The 18,005-nt window shown below is 37.6% G+C and overlaps 1 protein-coding gene across 1 annotated transcript; it reads left to right on the top strand.

Moving 5' to 3' along the window:
• The first annotated feature begins 5,065 nt into the window (after nucleotides 1–5,065).
• On the top strand, nucleotides 5,066–13,133 carry LOC139695441 (protein FAM98B). Its single transcript, XM_071594227.1, has 10 exons — nucleotides 5,066–5,287; nucleotides 5,377–5,582; nucleotides 5,768–5,928; nucleotides 6,025–6,135; nucleotides 6,258–6,437; nucleotides 6,745–6,945; nucleotides 7,305–7,383; nucleotides 9,310–9,642; nucleotides 12,477–12,605; nucleotides 12,994–13,133. The coding sequence occupies exons 1-10, from the start codon at nucleotides 5,250–5,252 to the stop codon at nucleotides 13,131–13,133; spliced, it is 1,578 nt and encodes a 525-aa protein (XP_071450328.1). The 5' UTR covers nucleotides 5,066–5,249.
• Nucleotides 13,134–18,005: the final 4,872 nt, after the last annotated feature.

Here is an 18,005-nt window from a genome sequence, read left to right as displayed (position 1 = left end):
AAAATTTTTCTTTAACATCTAAAAAATGAAGAAAAATATTAATGAACAAGCTCTTTTCCTCATCATTCGAAAGCACATGTATTTCGATCGCCTGGCTTATATATCAAGATCCTACTATGTTTCACCGTCTCCCCTATAAACTGTAAAATTATTAATAATATTCAAAATTTACCTTTTCCTCCTTCGACTTCAACTTTCACCCTCTCCTTTTCTCCAAATAGTGAAAATAAAGTTTTGAATACACCGTTCTTAACCTTAAGTCTTCAGACCTCTCGAAAACTGATTCCCATCCCAATCTCCGCCCTCGTCAGAAGCGTGGTCACAATCCCCCCCGGCGAGGTTCAGTCAAATCACTAAACGGCGTAGCAGCTCGGGGAACAAATGGACCATAATACGGCGGGGAAACTTAGGGTCGTGAAAAACGAGAAAGGGACCGGAAGAGGTGCTCTGAATAATGGTTCCGCCATGTGCTCTCCTCCGAGTTGGGGTGGGTTGGGGTGGGTTGGGAAGTGCGACTGGAATGGTAAATCCTCCCGCCCCCACGACTACTCTCGCCCAACCTCCTCTCCACTTTGAAGGGGGGGGGCATGCATGAACCATCCCCGCCCCCATGGTCGCCCAAGCCCCGGGCTGTAGGGGTGTGGAGAAGTGGTGGCTGGATCCTCTCCGTTGGGGCAGACTGCTTGGCACCGCAACCCAAAGCTCCCCGCGGCGACTATGGAAGGTGGGAGGGTCGGAAAGCCCCCCTCGCATCCCACCCTCTCCTCGCCTCACCAACATCGGGAGACCCTCTGCGCTCTGTTATCCCATCCTGACTATGGGGGTGGATTTTCGAAGTGTTTTCTGGGTGAGAGGACGAAAGACATATTCCGAGAGGTGGGGCCTCCTCCTTTCTCCTTGGGAGATTTTAAGGGTCCGCTTTAGCGGTGAGTGCGTGGGCGGGTGGTTCAGGGGTGCATTTTAGCCTGAATGTGTGTGCAGGAGGGAGCGGTTTGACTTCTCGTGTGGGAACGGGGTGGGTGCCCGGCTGTCTGGTGGTGTGTAAAAGTAGGGAATGGAATGTTGAATTTACGGAAGGGGAGGTTGACGCCCGTTCTCGGAAGTGAAGGAAGATGGGAACCGTGGGAGAAGGAAGTTGAAAAGGGAGAAGGGGAAGGATGGATGAGAAAATACTGACAGCGGTTAAACAGATGACCTCGGGAGAGAGGCCGAATGTGGCCCCCACCGGTCACTTGAGAAAGAAACGAAGAGGTTTTCCAATTGGGAAGCGATGGCTGTCATTACAACTACCCCGGTGGTGGAACAACTCCTTGTGTTTTAAAATTTTGTGAGGCTGATACTTAGGAAGTCTTGGTGTCAAAATTTGAGGGAAGGTGTTAAATTGGTACGCCCTATCCTTGGCCATCCGTCAAGTACTTGGGACCTCATCGCGAAATTGAACTAAATACAGAGAAAAGATCCTCGTTTCTTAAAAATTTTGTTGCCGAACAATAAGTGTAACATAATTGTTGGTTTACCTGAGCAAAGAATCACTGCTAATACGAAGATTATTCACACCACCTAAACTACTCCATAAATACGATTCAGTCTAGTTTAAACTTGACGCGAAGGGAATAATTTTACTTCAGCATTGCATCGGTGGGTGTGATAGAAAAGAGAAGTAGATAAAATGGTCCACCAAACGTGCTGGGAATATATTTTTCTTTTCAATTCATGACTATTAACGTAAGAAAATACAATGAGTGGCATCACTAATGATCAACCATTATTCTAATTGCAGGGGACCCAACTCGCCTAATCCTCATACTCGTGTTCTACCCATTTAAGGTAGATTTCGGAAAGAAAAGATACAGGACGATATTGCGGACGATTTCTCCCTTTGGAATCATAGATCCCCTAGCCTCAGTTACCATATAGGTATCGTGATAACTTCAACTTTTTGGCCCTACATTATATCCTTCTACCATTCTTCCTGCGAATAACTTATATCTGCTCTCATGCTACCAAAAAGCCAGCTCTCCCTCTGACTTGCTTACTCAGCATTCGCCCATCCATCATTAGCGCCTTTAGCACCATGCTACCTTTCGATATTTCTTCCAACTATCGTATAGGCGCTCCGGAGACATGCGATGAGTGCAGAGGACATGCATGATTGTAACATACGCATGGAACTTCGTACGGCCGCATACCATAAGGATCTGTTTTCTTCCATGTTATTTTATTTTAAATTAGGGAGGGAGATAAACTAAGCCCAACAAATAGACAATTGGTTCTAAATAAGATCTTGCATATCGGTCACAGTGAAAACTTACGGCAAACTACTTTTGCGAAGGTAATTGATTTCAACAAGGTATGGAGTATAATTATACGATTCCAGAAATAAGCTGGTGTGTAAAACGGATACCTAAAATTAATACACCTTCTGTGTATGGAAAAATGCGAGAGTAATCAAATGCAAAGTGTAAACAGACAATCAAAATATGAAAAGGGATGCTTATTGTCACCCTAAACCCTCTCTTTCATCCCGACGGTGATAAACTAGAGTAAGAGAAGGATAGAAGGTAGCATATTTGTGCACGGAGGACGAGTAATTACAATGCGGAAGGGTCTACTGGGCTATATTTGTCACTATGAAATACATTTATTTCAAGCATTACATTATCATTTATCTTATGCAGCTTCGGGTGTGCTGTTCAGTGATGTTTATGCGGAGCAGTTTGATGGAGAATAAAATTGCATACGGCTTCAGTGCAAATCGCGAGGAGCTCGTTGCTACTGAGTCGGAAAAGGACTTTGGCGCCATCAACTCGCCCATGTATCGAAAAATCACCCGTAACGCTTCTTTATGTGACATCTTGCACTTGAGGCGTCGAAGAAAAATGGGAAAGTTTCAAGAAAGGGTTGTCTAAAGCCTTAACGCTAAAAGGACTAGGAAACCATGGATCACGGATGAGATGATTACAAAGATGGATGAACGGCGAAAATGGAAGAATGTAAATACAGAGTTAGGCAAAATGAAGTACAAAGAATTGAACAATAAATTGAGGCGGGCAACAAATAAAGCAAAAGAAGCATGGTGGAAGACACAGTGCGAGGAAATGGAAAGTCTGCAGAGGAAGGGTGAAATCGGTGCGCTGTATAGCAAAGTTAAATCGTTATCGGGAAGTAAGAAAGGAAGAGCTATGCTAACAGTTAGAGATAAGGCGGGTAAGGTAATAGTTGACGCAGGAAAGATCCAAGAGAGATGGAAGGAGTATATAGAAGAACTGTATGGTAAAGAACTCAGACCAACAAAGTTAGACATTGAAAAATAAAATGACGTAGAGGAGGACAGCTTAGGTCCAGGCATACTAGACCATGAGATAGAAAGGGCATTAAGGGAGATGAAACTAAATAAGGCCGTGGGGGTGGATAACATTCCCGCGGATCTATTGAAATGCTTAGGAAAATGTGTGAGGAAGAGTCTAATGCTATATGGACTGATTCGTAGTATTTATGAGGAAGGAATTTGGCCGGAAGACTTTGTGAGATCAGTTTTAGTTCCTATTCCGAAAAAGGTAAAGGCTACATCATGTGAGGACTACAGGACAAAAAGTTTGATATCCCACGCAGCTAAAGTTGTTCTTAGGATCATAAACAAAAGGATAGAGAGTAGGGCAAATGATTACTTAGGGGATGATCAGTTTAGGTTTAGGAAGGGGAGAGGTACGCGTGATGCCATTGCAGTAATGAGATTATTAATCGAGAGGAATATAGAACACAACCAGGAGGTATTTGCCTGGGAGAAGAATGGAGAAGGTGAAATGAACAGAGAAGAAAACAAATGAGGAAGTACTTGGTATGGTGGGCGAAGAGAGGGGTTTGTTGGGAGAAATCCTATGGAGGCAGGAAAAGTGGATGAAGGGGGTATTGACCGGCAGTGGGATGTTGAAGACTGTGATAGAGGGTAGAATGTTGGGCAAAAGAGGAAAGGGAAGGAATAGGATAGGGGTGTTGGACGGGATGAAGGGAGGAAGAAAGTAATCAGAGCTGAAGAGGGACCTGATGTAAAGTAGGATGTTGTGTTTTGCTAGGGGTCACAAATTATTTAATTAGTAATTATGCCCATCCATAAACCTACCTTAACCGGTAGATTACCTAATAATAATATATATATATATATATATATATATATATATATATATATATATATATATATATATATACACACACACAGTAGTCCTTGGGGTTAAGCGTTGGTCTACTGACCGGAGGATCTCGGGTTCGATTCCCGGGCAAGGCACTCTGTGCACCTGCAGCTACACTCAAACTATGCGAATTTGCGTGTACCATATCTTCTTGGGAAATCATAACCGGCACAGGGAAAGGAACTGCCCCCCCCCCCCCCCATCCTTATGTGTGAATTTCACACACCGTCGGGCTCAGTACTGGCTGAACTCTACCATCACCTACCAAACCGACCTTCGGGTTGATTACTATGGTTATGGTTTATATAAACATCGGAGCACAACTTCTTCTCTATCACTGGGGCTCTAGCTTAATGCTTCCCAGCTCCGCTGATAAAAGATAATAGAAATTAGATCCACAACAGTGTGATGAGTTTAGGTTGCACTATTTATAATTATGTGAAGTTGAAGATAGATCATCAAATAATTTAGTTTGTAAAACTATAACGATTTATTGAAAGGTTAGCAGTCATCATATACACGCTATTTCGTTTTTCACGCACTCTTGTAAAGTATATCAAAAAAGTGAAAATAAAATAAATTTCTACATTTTGAAATATTTTATCTTCCCGCCAAAGCCGGCGAAATGGCATAGAAGCTACTCCAACTAGAGTCAACAATCGTTTTTTGTATTTTATAGTTGTAATATAAGTAAAAACTAAGTGTCCTACTCTCATATAATATAAGTTGCCTGATACACATAATTGTGAAGCAATATTTTCTAAGAAATTAGCAGTTGACCGACCCACGTTTCCGTACTATCGAAGTTGCTGAGTGATCGATTAATTCGTTGCAAACCTCGACCTGAGAATATCGACATTCTGCTGGCGTAACTCGTTACAGAAGCCGGCTTTGCCGGAGTTTAAGTCTGGTTGTTAAATTGTGAATTACTCTTATATTTCGTGGCTGAAATGACACTTGAATTTTGCTATGTGAATTTGTGACTCTCAAGATATTATTTCGTCAACCTCGTTGACTACGCTTCAAATTTGAGTTTTTCGAAGTTATAATCAGATACATATAATGGAGAATGACATCTTGGATGCCCTGGAAGACATAGGGCAAGCTATTTTTACGATCAATTTTTGTGTTGATTTTGACATTTTTATGTAATGATATAGTTTTTTTATTTAAATCGTTGAAACGTCAGGTATACTGGCCCTATGTTGGAAGATGGAGCACTTGAGAAAGCAGTAGAGGGGGGCCCTAAGTCTATCGAATACACTGAGTTGGTGTCTTGGCTATCTAATGAACTGAAAACATTATGCAAGTTGGAGGAACACATAAATGCAATAACATCACCCGAAGATTCGAGTTCATTTGTAATGGAAGTCAGCAGTTTCCTGAAAGAACTTGGTTTGTAAACATCAGCATGCATCATGCTGAGTCTTCTATTCATTTAATATTGCATTAAATAAATTCATATTAAAATCAAAATCCAATTCTCCGATATGGAATCAGTTGTAGCATTTTGAATTTAGTATTCAACTTATTGTGGATATGATCTATGAAAATGTATTTTGCATTTTGTAATTTTACAGGTTGTCCTCATAAATCCCTAACTGAAGGTCATCTAAGTGAGAGACTAACCACTAAAGTTAGTCGGATTCTCTTCCTCGAATTTTTGGTTTGTGAACTTGAAGCTGCTAGAATGATCAAAGTTAAAAAACCCAACGACGAGAAAGGAATGCAAGTCGAATTGGTAGGTAACAATATAATTTCGAAAGATTTCTTTTGACAGTAATGTGAACATTTTGTAATGGTACGTTCTCATACACTGCCACTTTGGAAATTTCAGAAAGAAAGCTCAACTGCTAGTGATCTGAAGGCGATGCTTATTGCTTTGAAATTCCCAAAGCCACCATCCAACATTACTTCATCAATGCTCTTTGGAAAGATGGAACAAAAGGTTTGCAGTTGATTCTCTCTGTATTGTATATTATAAATAGGTTTCCAACCATCTTAATTAGTTTGTTTCAAGTCTTATTGTGAAAGCCTAATCTTGTTATGATTTCTCATTGTTTAATGAAGGTGAAGGAAGTGGTGGATAAAGCACCTGCTGGTTTGGTTGGGAAGCCTCTCTTTTTTGGTACCCTTTCTGACAAGCAGTGGCACACTTTGATGGGAATCCAACAGGAACTTCATGAGGAATATAGGATGCGACGAGAAATGTTAATCAAGAGATTAGATGTTACTATACAGTCTTTTCTGGTAAAGTAGCTAAATATTAGGACTATGAGTTCATTGAATGTTTCACTCCTATGAGTAATGTTATCTTTATGATTTAGGGTGGATAGAAAACTCAGTATTCAACATTTTTTACCACTAATTACACACAACTGTAATTATTAATGAGTCAATTGCTCATTTTTATCTAACGTGATTTTCTGTTGAACTCCATCTGCTATTTTTTACATTACTCATTCTGGCCACATTTAGTGGTCATAATTATAAACTATTATTTCAAATTATCTTGTCATCTTGTGTTGAGTTTAAGTTATCTATTTTTATTCTCTAGTGGTCTGAACGTGCCAAAAGTCAAGAGGATAGGATAGCTCAAATCTTTCAAAGTAAAAGAGCTCGGTTGCGTGTTGAACCAACAGTGGAACTGTCACATCTCCTAGCTGCTAGGGAGGACCTTGCAATACTGGAGAAAACTAGCTGTGCATCTGTTCGCAAAAATACTCAGTCTCAGATAAACAAAGTTATCATTGGGAAGGTAAAATATCAGATCTTAGAGTTCCTTATTCATAGTAATATATATGAAGTTACTCGGCGTAAAATTTTGTGCCACCCTCTATTTACTATATGTTTATATAAAAATATCTTATTGATAAATGGAAAACATACCACCAATAAATTAAACGTAACAACGTCATCTAATTACTTTATACAAAAATGGTGTCAAGTTGAATAAATCATCAAGTAAATGTGTAGTCAGTCATTCACTCCACATTTTGAATCAAGTATAGCAATGCCTAGAAAATAATGCTCTAATATGACGACCCATTTTCATGCTGGATATTTAGAAGTCATTCCTTAGTTAAATTAAATGAAATTTCTTGTTTTTTTTTACAGGTACCTGACCGAGGTGGCCGTCCAAGTGAGCAGCAGCCCCCACCTCCTGAAATGCCAAGTTGGCAGCAAAGGCCATCAGGTCAGTGTCTTCTTTGTGTTTGATGGTTTTCCTACTTCATAAATACTGTTACTGGTCAATCACTGTTGGTATTAATTAGATTAGGCTCTCTACTAAGTTATTTGTGTTACCTTAGCTCTTAGCAAGCAAGAGTAAGTGCTCATACTTCGATGAAAACATCTAAATGTCAGTTTTACTGTGTACTTGTTGTTACTTGGGTCTTGTTGGAATTCTTCTTTGCCAATATTTTTAAAGTTAGAATGATAAAATTTGCAAATACCTTTTATCAAGGATTTTTTAATGAGACACAAGGTGTGGCAGTGTAATTCTTAACCTTTTGTTTCCTAAATACTGGGATATTTGCCATTGATTGATGTCATTGCTGCATGTTGATTTAAATTGCTTATCTGTTGGAATGAACCTCTTTAGAGTCTAGGATGAAAATATCAAAAGGTGACTTTGCACTCATGGCTTTTAAAAAATAGTGCTGCTATTGCTTATTTAAACATTTTTAATGTGCCAAACCTAGCACATAGTAAAGGTAGGCCTGAAATTACCATGGGACATTTTTACTCCACGCTTATTTTTCATGGCGGTTTCGCTTATTTTAGAGAAAAACGTTTTTATCCTTTAAAATTTGTACAAATTTATTGAAATAAACTTAAATTTATAATCACAAAAGTCTTAAGCTGTTTGCAGTGAATGCATGACAGAGTTAGAGCAAATTGAATCTTTTGTAATTAGTACAGCACATTACAATGCATTTGCTGAGTAGGTTTTTTGCTAGTTACACATATTTTGGCTATGTGAGGAAAAGTAATTAAATATTTCAAGCTGCATCCCAATCAATTCTTATTGCGTTCATTTTGTAATTTTTCAAAATTAATGTTGTAGGGTTTTCAAAACTGGTACCCAATTGTAGTGTTCTTTATTAATAAATATTTAAGTTGAATATCATTAATTGGGTTCCAGTTTTGTGCAGATTATCTGAATCTCTTCCAATAGCCTCTAAATTTTCATAAAATTACAATCATAAAGATGGCTGCTTTAAAATTCTGATATGCTATTTATAAATACAAGTTTGAATTACCAGGATTTTCTTTAATAAAATTAAATTTCACGGTATAAAAATTTGTCAGTAGTATTCAATGGTTTAATTTTTTAACCTTTCTTTTTACTATCAATATGTTTCCATTACCATTTCTTTGGCATTCATTAGCCCTGATTATTCCATATTCTCCTTTAAGATGAAGAAAAACATAGATTTACTGAGAAACGATTAAGTCATTAACTATCCAAACTGCATTATTTTGTTCAGTATTATACAACAATTTAGGATCCATGGCAGCAATCCTTTGCTAATATTCATTCTTTGGCAGTTGTTTGTTTTTCCTGACTTCATGATTAGTTTTGCTTTCTGAGGAAACTACGTTCTGTTATTCACACCATGATAGTTCTGTGTTCTTGTAAAACTATAGCTTCACTTGTACAAAAATTGCTTAAAAATGGAAAGAGTGTACTTTCCAATATTAAAAAAATGAAAATAAATCACAAGGAATGGAAGTGGAGAGTCCCCGTTTATATCATGACCATATTCTCCGTGCTTTTCATTTATCTGTGTTTTTCTATTATTCTTGCTTTGGCATGCATTCATGAGCCCGGATAATTGAGAGGTCACTGTATGAATGGGAACTATTAATGGGAAGTAACTTCACCAGAAAACTATGAAAAACGTTTTAGTTACAAATTAAATCTTTGGAATAATGAATGAACAAAATTAAAGTAGGAGTTACTTCCATATCCAGAGGAATTGATTCCCCTTGAATATTTATTTATTCTTTTGTAGAGTCTCAATGAGGCTGCTAGTTTCTTTGTATATTGAGAGTGGGTCTTTGAAACCTTATCTTTGCATGTCCTTCTCATGGGCTTTATTCCTATTGCCTGCAGATGGTGGGCGTGGTGGTGGAAGGGGAGGGGGTGGAGGTGGTGGAGGAGGAAGGGTGCAGGGAGGCTGGAGTCAAGGGGGAAGGGGAGGGGGTCAGGGAGGTGGAGGAGGGGCTGGTGGCTACCAAGGAGGTGGAGGTCATCAAGGTGGAGGAGGTGGTTACCAAGGTGGAGGAGGAAGTGGGTACCAAGGAGGTGGTGGTGGAGGAGGAGGTGGATACCAAGGAGGTGGTGGTGGAGGAGGAGGTGGATACCAAGGAGGTGGTGGTGGATACCAAGGAGGCGGTGGAGGAGGAGGTGGATACCAAGGCGGAGGTGGAGGCTATCAGGGAGGAGGTAAATGTAAACCCTTTGCCATGATAAATGTATTACATATTTGTTCATTAGTTAAAGCTATTTTCTTAAAATGGTGTTTTCACTATATTTGCCTTATCAAAGTTCCTCTTGTAAATATATTTTCCTTTTGAAAGGAAAATATATTTACAAGAGGTTATGCCCCATAAATGAAGCAGTAAGACCTGTTTGTTCTCCCTTGTCAATATTTTTTAATGCTTCTGTTCAAGTGCACTGAATAGGGTAAGAAAATACATGAAATTAGGGATAAAGAACAATGAGGAGAAAATAAAGGTGCTTCAATCTGAACGAGGTGTTGCGATTAAACATTTTGTTGATTATTAATTACATTGGAAAGTTTATCACATTCACTTTACTCTCCTTGCCAAATTCTACAACTTTCCATACAAATTTTTCAATGTTCATAGCAATTCTTAAAGCTTCCTTCTGTTAGGTTGTTGAGAACCTCCATCGCTTTTGCTTACACTGCTTCCCACTGTCAAATCATGTCCCCCATAAGCTCTAATTTGGCCCTAGGAAATAAAATAAAGTGACAAGAGGGCCAGATTGGGTGAGTACGGTGTGTAGTCCAACTTGGTGATGTCATATTTGGTAAAGAATGCTTTCGCAGACAAAACGGAATGGCCTGGCATGTGTTCTTGGGGAAGCATTCAGGAATTGCTCTTCTACAAATTGGGTTTTCATCTCATCACTCGTTCATGTAGGGTAATCAAAACTTTGATATTATAATATTGATTGACTCTCGGACCTGTAGGAACCCAGTGAATGTTGTCATTCCATGTATGTCCAAAAAAAACAATCATCATGGCTTTGAATTTTTATCTGTTCAGTTTTGCTTTTTTTTCCGGGGTAAGTTTGGCATATTCCCATGCATCAATTGGCATTTTGTTTCAGGGTCATAGGCAATAAACAATTATTCTTCACAAGTAATCACTCTGTCTAAGAATTCTGGATAATTATCAATGTTGTTAAAAACGTCGACACAAATGTTCATTCTTGATTCCTTTTGCTATAGAGTGACTAGTATTGACACCATTTTTGTGCAAACTTAGTGCATGTTGAGTTATTTGTGCAAAATCTGACGGACACTTATTTTGTCAATTCCTGATATTTCTGGAAGAGTTTGGACATTTGGATGATGAGTTTATGCTAATCAATTTACCTACTTTTTTGATATTGCCTTCCATTTTTTATGTTAACGGTTGTCTAGGGTGCAAATAGGCTTTGGTCATTTGACGTCCTTTCTTAAACATTTTAAACTACTGAAAAACTTGTGTATGTGATAAAAAGTCACTTCCATACACTTCCTTTATCAAGACATGAGATTCTGTAGCAGTTTTCCCAAGTTTCACAAGGAACTTGATGTTAATTATTTCCACCAGCTGAACACTGAATTTTTTTGATGAGACACTAGCGCATGAACTGGAACGAGTGATTGTTTCAGCGAGACTTAGCAATGTACAACCTTGCCTATTAAGCACAGAATGGGGAAAGCGTCAACAGGCACAGACATATTCAAATCTGCCATGGTGTGCTCTCTATTTTCCATTAGTAGCACCAATCCCATTTTTTAATTGCTACACCTTGTAGATGACATTTCAGTAATTTTTGGAAAGTAAGAATCTTGATAACTTGCCAAAAATGGTGGAATAATGGAACGAATGTAATTTGAAGAACAATAAATCTAAAATTAAACAAATGGTGTGTGATGGAAAAGTGCCAAAGTTAAAGTGATATTGGATGAAAAAATACGGGAAGAGGGTAATGAATTCATTTATCGAGGAAGCGGAATTACTAAAGAAAGGAGAAGGGAGAAATAAGAATTAGGAAAAGGCATGAATGACAAAAACAGGAAACAAGGCATTTAACCATAAAGGAAGCCTCTTTGCTATGAACAGCATCAGTTTGTGTATAAGGATGAAATAACTAAAAATGTGTAGTGTTGCCCAAATCCATGCGAAACCTGGACGATAGAAGCAGAGGAGAAAATGGGGCCTGAAGCCTTTTGAGCAGTGATGCTATGGGAGTATGCTCAAGTTCAGTTGGCAAGAAAAAATAAAAAATGAAGTTCATCACAGTGTTGGGTTAAATAATTTCATCTGGAGAAATAAAAGCAACATTTGGAAAAGACTGATAGGACCAAGTTGTCCCACTTCAAACAATTTTGAAAATGGACAACTGTTTGTAATGGCAAGATAGCTCGTACTCCCATCTTTTAATTTCTCCTTAATAACTTGGGAACATAAATTTTATCTTGCTTGAAATGGGAAGATGAGGCATAAAAATAACATTTTCAATTGAGGGCAAAGTAAAAATTATGGAACTAATTGAATCTCATGATGGAATCTTTGTTGATCTGGATAGATGTCTAAGATTCCAGGCCTTTACGCTGAATTCAATGTTAAAAAATCGTGATTTGATCATAATTTCCAGTGAAGACTGATTTCAGAACACATTGATGAACCCTATATTACTACATTTGATTCTTTTGACATTTGTCCAAAAAGAGAAAATATGTCAAAAATTTCAAGCATAAAGAATCACGGAGAGTGGACTTAAAGCGGTGATAGATCCTCAAGTATCCCCTTGTGTAATGTCATCAATGCGCATTTCCACAAGATTGGGAATCAAAAGATTTCACTGAAACCAGTTGTTGGTTGGATAGGTTCAATTGTAGGTAGGTATAATAGGTATTGTATACAAGGCTGTGTGTGGTGAAATTTGAAGCGTTGCCATCGAGATGGGAACTTGATGGAAGGTGTCAAAATTGAATAAACTTTTTGAAAGCTATAGCCCAAAAAATGTTTTCAATGCAGATGTGATAGGGTTATTTCTTTATGTGCTGCCAGCAAAAACACTGTGCTTCAGAAGGCAACAACACCATAGAGGTGTGCTGAGGAAACAAAGACTTGCTGTCTTATTAAGCATCACAAATGCAGATGGAAGTGGGTAGTGTATGAGACCACTGAAGAGTGTCCCAAGTTCATATCAGAGTGATTTTTTTGTGACGCCCTCTACTTGAAGTCAAACAGTGTGAATTTATGAATTATATAAACAGTTTTCTAGGAAACCACTTGTGACATTAAGAGTTGAACTGCCTTTGTGGTAATATTTGTTGGCTAGCATTCATGGCAAATGTAAAAATGACTTTAGCTCTTTTTCTTGACTTTTCTTCGGTTAGGGCTACCTTTGTATATTGTGAGCAATAGGAACACTTCTGTTTGCATTAAAACATGTTTTTTATATTATTTGTCTAGTGCAGAACATGTGGATGAACCATATACTACTACCTTCGATCATTTCTTGTAAGATATACTTCCTACATTTTTTCAGGTGGTGGATACCAGGGTGGTGGCCGGGGAGGAGGTCGAGGAGGTGGAGGTTACAGGGGTGGAGGAGATGGTGGGAGGGGTAACCGAGGGGGAAGAGGGGGGAGAGATCGAGATAGATCGTACCAGCAGAGGAATTATTAATGTCCCCATGTGGAGGGGGCTGGTTATTTCATTGGTCTCTCTTTTTACTGTGAATTTTTCAGAAATGGTTGTTTATACATTTTGCGTGTCTTTGTGTTGCATCCGATGGGCCTTTTTTTGTCTACTCCTTCCTTCCTTTTTGGTCAGGATGCTCTTATCTCGAAATTATTGCATATTTTTCTAATTTTGCATTCATGTGACCAATATTTGACTGTAAACAAAGTGATCTGTCCAAAGTCATTAATTTTTTGTTTCAAGAGATAAGTTTGTTGGTTGATTTCTTTTGAATTAATTTATTAGGCATAATATTTCTAATGAAAGAGAAATTTTTGTGCGACTTACCTATACCTTTAGTAGCTTTTGAGTTCTAAAGCTAATTTAATTTTGAAAGCCCAAATGATGTCATGATATGTGATTCTTCCAGCTTCATACTCAAAAGTTACAAGTTCCAAAAGCCATGCAGTGATTTGGTGTTTATAAATGTAACAGGAATAGTTATTTATTTTTGGAGTTTTGACTAGTATGGGTATCACTATGTACAGAATTTTATAGCATTGTTATCCAGTTAGTTTAAATTGATTTTAGCAAATCAAATATAATTTTTTTAAATGATCATTTTGACATGCATTGTAAATTCATTATTCGCTATAGAAATTATTTTCTAACTTTAGAAAATGTAAAATTTTAGTTGTTAATGTATCAGGTAAGTTTGCATTTATAGTTAATGAAGCATTCTTAAGAATAATTTATTCCATGGCAAATGATAGCGCTAATAATAAGTTTGATTTAGTCATTTCAATTTAAAATCTATGAATCGTCTTAGGTGAATGTGTAAAAAATGGGATATAATTGTTTTCACCCTTCACTATTCTTGGTCTGTTGTTACTAATCTGGCCATTGAATAAATCTAATAAATTTTTTTAGTTATTGAATGATCACACATCTGTGTAAGTGAGCCTGAATTGAGATTAATCTGGGTTGAAACCATAGTAATGGCTTTTTATCCCATTTCTCCTCAATTATTGATAACGGGAACTATCATATAGCAAGTTTCATGTAAACACTGTTGACCTTTAAACTAAAAAATGACAGTGGTGTATTTTTTGGTGCCAGAGTCTTCCTATAATAATGAATGAAATTAAATTCTACATGTAGAGTGAAGCGTTAAATCATGTAAGCCTTGCTGAGATTATTTAATACTTATGCAGTGGTATTTTCCATGAGTAAATATTACTCGATGAATAGTGAGATGTATAACAAATATACTTATTATTCAAGCACTTAAGGTATTAAAGATTTCATTTGCAAATTTAAATAATAGAAAGGCATTTCAGTAATTTCTCATTGCAATTCACAAAGTGCCATTACAATGCCTTATTTCTAAAACCATTATCATTTTCGCCAAACACGGATATCATCACAACGAAACTTTTATGCCCTCATGTGCATTATATTTAAGGTGTGTTCATGTGGTAAGAGTGTCTGAGTAAGGTAAACAATTTTTTCTGTGAAGTTAAATTGTATACCTCTTGTGTGTGATGGGTTTAGCTTTAGCCTTTCCCACTGAATGTCCTGTGAAAAAGGTTTGCTTCTAGCAATAAATTTGTTGAAACTTTTGAACCTCATAAAAAATTGTGTTGTTTTACTTGACTTTGGTTGGAATGGTATTTGTGTTTGAAAAAGTTGTAGCCCGCTGAAAAACATGAACCAGTTTTTATTGTTGATCAAAAGAGAAGTGGCTCAGTTGGATGTGTGCTGCATGCATGTCCAATAACCCATATTTGTCTGGTAATTAATTTCCCTGGTGAAATACGAGGGTGGTCCCAGAAGTACCTGACCCAACAAAGAAAACAAAAATTTTGGAAAAAAATGTATTTAATTTAAACATAAGCTCCTTTCAGCTCTATGCACTTTTCCCAGCGATGTTTAATAAGTTTGATACCCATTTTATAATGAGAACTGTCTTGCTCCACAAAATAGCCATTGACTGCTGTCATCACTTCTTCACGATTGGGAAATCTTATGACCACTGAGCCATTTTTTCAAGTTTGCAAACAGAAAATAATCCGAGGGGGCTAAATATGGCAAATAGGGAGCATGAGGTAGAAATTCAAACTTTAATTCATGAATTTTTGGCCATTGCAATAACAGATTTGTAAGCTGGTGCATTGTCTTGAAACAACTTTTTCTTCTTAGCCAAATGCAGCTGCTTTTGCTTGATTTCTTCGCTCAAACGTTGCAATATGAGTAAGTTTGCATTATTTATTTATTTTACAGTTACAGTTATTATAAATAATCGCCATTGATAATTTTTCCTTTTTCAAGATTGTCAATGTAAATTATCCCTCGCGCGTCCCAAAAAACCAATGCAATTACCTTGCCTGCTGATGAAACCATGTTCGCCTTCTTTGGAGCCGGTTCTCCCGTTTGAATCCATTGTTTTGATTGTTCTTTTGTCTTGGGTGTGAAGTAATGGACCCATGTTTCATCCATGGTTATGAAATGGCACAAAAATTCTTCTAAGTTGCTGTGAAGCTTTGCAAAATACTCCATTGAAACGTCTTCATAACACTGGTTTTGCTCAAGTGTGAGCAAACGCGGCACCCATCTTGCACACAGCTTTCTCATGCCCAAATTTTCAGTTAATATGTGATGTACTGCCCTTCCTGAAATGTCTGCTAGCTCATGCACTTTCTGACGATCATCCAGTATCACTTAATGGATTTTCTTCACCGTTTCTGGAGTCATCACCTCATTTGGTTGACCAATGTGATGCTCATCGTGACAGCTCATACGGCCTTGTTTAAACTCTGCTACCCAATATTTTACTGTTGTAAACAAAAGAACAAACTCACCCAGAGTAGAATCCAATTCAGCTTTTCCATTGGTTGGGCTGAGGCCTTCCAAATAAAAGAATTGTATCACAAAACAATGACCAATTTTCTCTATTTTCACAAATTCACTGAAAATGTTCACTATTAATGGCTGCCAAACAATTACTAAACAACGTGGCATGGTCAAACTTGAAACATATGATTTAAGGATTGCATACTTTCTAATACAGTGATATTTTTCAAAGAACAACCGCCATCTCTAGGTCAGGATGGGTACTCATGGGACCACCTTCATACCATAAAAGCTGAGAACAGAATGGCAGAATAAAGTGAGCCAATATATCTTAGAGCCAGTGAGTAGGGGAACTGTAGGAAATGATTTCTTTCTCCTTGCCCTGTAACTTCGATCCATGGGAGAAAACCTTAATTAAAGAATTAGATAAGGTTCAGAGAAATTCCAATAGCTTTGTAATAAATTGCTATGGGTAGCTATTAAGCATCATGGGTATGCTGGAGGGATTAGACTGGAAGTTTCTTGATTCATGGAAGAGGGCAGATAAGATTTAGACTTTAAGAAAGACATGGGACACATGAGTTTTCTTGCGATGCAGTGGGAATCAATATGGCACCAAATTATATTGGTTGATTTGATCACTGGGATAGACACAATTGGAGACAGATTCAAGTATTCATTCTTCTCTTACACGATGCACAATGATTTAAAAAATCAAACTTGAAAAAAGTATTAACGTAATGTAAAATAACCAGGTTTTGCCAATTTACTGGGACATGTACACTGAGTGAAAATCATTAATTCTAGTGATTAATATGATGTAGTAGCTGATGATTGAGCAAAATTATCATATTAATGCAGACTGTATAGAAATGATCCTAGCATAGTAATAATTCAAAGGGTGGTTTGAAAAGTTCCGTGCAAAATAATGACTTGAAATTTTTGGGGTAAATCATTTTTATTTTTCAATAGAGCTTTATGTAGTCTTAGTTTCTGAAAATATTCTCTTGTTCGAATAGCAATTTCCTGCTAGACTTTTCTTCATATTTAGTAATCTGAGGGGACCAAATTCATTAATTAGGAGGAAGGGAATGATTTGGGAGTCTTAACTCCATCACTTTTGTAGTCCAACTGCAGAGATATGAGCTAGTATGGAAAAGTACGGTATACTATATGTTGGAAAAGGACTTTTTGATGGAACAATCATGTGCATTTTTCTTGCAGCTTGGTTGTCAAATGGTCTAATAATTAAGGTTGGTGTACACCTGTAGTAGTTTGACCCTTTGCAAATGGACAATGAGGATTATTCCTTGCCAATCTCAAAAAAATCAGCATAACCTTCCCAGCTGAAGGAACATACGCTGTATTTTTGGTGTGGACTACCCACCAGCTACCCATTCCTTGGACTGTTCTTTCGTTTCAGGGTTGTCATTGTTTTCAGTGGTGTATCCATGTCTCCTCCACAGTAATAGAATGATGCTTAAACAATTCTTGGCAAATGTAGCACAATTTTACTTTTAAGTTGACAGTGATTCATTGCAGCAGCTATCTTGTGGGTAGCTCATGTCCAAATCTTGATGCAAAAGATAATTTCCCATTCACTCAAAATGTTTACAGCTTAACCAATGTCATGCCCCTACACTCGTACATTATCCTGCCTTCTGGTATCCCTTTCTTGTTTTTGTGATTAATGATTCTACTTTCCATTTCCTCAACCATGTTACCTGTTTCATCCTCTAGGATCTGGCATTACCCTTCATTAGTTCTAAATTATGATATGAGTTTGCATCCCCTCCTGGAAAATTGCAAATTAAATATGCTGTTCTAAAGTCAGGCCTAACCATATTATGGTCCAATATCTTCCTGAATCCCCTGTCATTTTCTATGTATACCTTTGCCTCTTGTGTTGTTGGAATCAGGAGTTCATTATGATTGACCCCTGTATCCTGCAGACCACTATAGCTTTCTCCACACAGTCATTCATTTTTCCTAAAACATAGTCCCCTACCTCACTACGATCTCTTC

The sequence above is a fragment of the Hetaerina americana genome, unplaced genomic scaffold (assembly GCF_022747635.1).
Source record: "Hetaerina americana unplaced genomic scaffold, ioHetAmer1.1.p SCAF_6, whole genome shotgun sequence".
Taxonomy (NCBI): domain Eukaryota; kingdom Metazoa; phylum Arthropoda; class Insecta; order Odonata; family Calopterygidae; genus Hetaerina; species Hetaerina americana.
Note: the sequence above shows the minus strand (reverse complement) of the source record. Positions and strands in the feature narration are given on the sequence as shown.

What these genes read in the sequence shown, in the direction of transcription:
- LOC139695441 (XM_071594227.1), top strand. Translation starts at nt 5,250, where the DNA reads ATGGAGAATGACATCTTGGATGCCCTGGAAGACATAGG. An exon ending in AAGGAATGCAAGTCGAATTG is followed by an intron (nt 5,929 to 6,024) that starts GTAGGTAACAAT and finishes TGGAAATTTCAG; the next exon opens with AAAGAAAGCTCAACTGCTAG. An exon ending in TGGAGGCTATCAGGGAGGAG is followed by an intron (nt 9,643 to 12,476) that starts GTAAATGTAAAC and finishes TTTTCAATGCAG; the next exon opens with ATGTGATAGGGTTATTTCTT.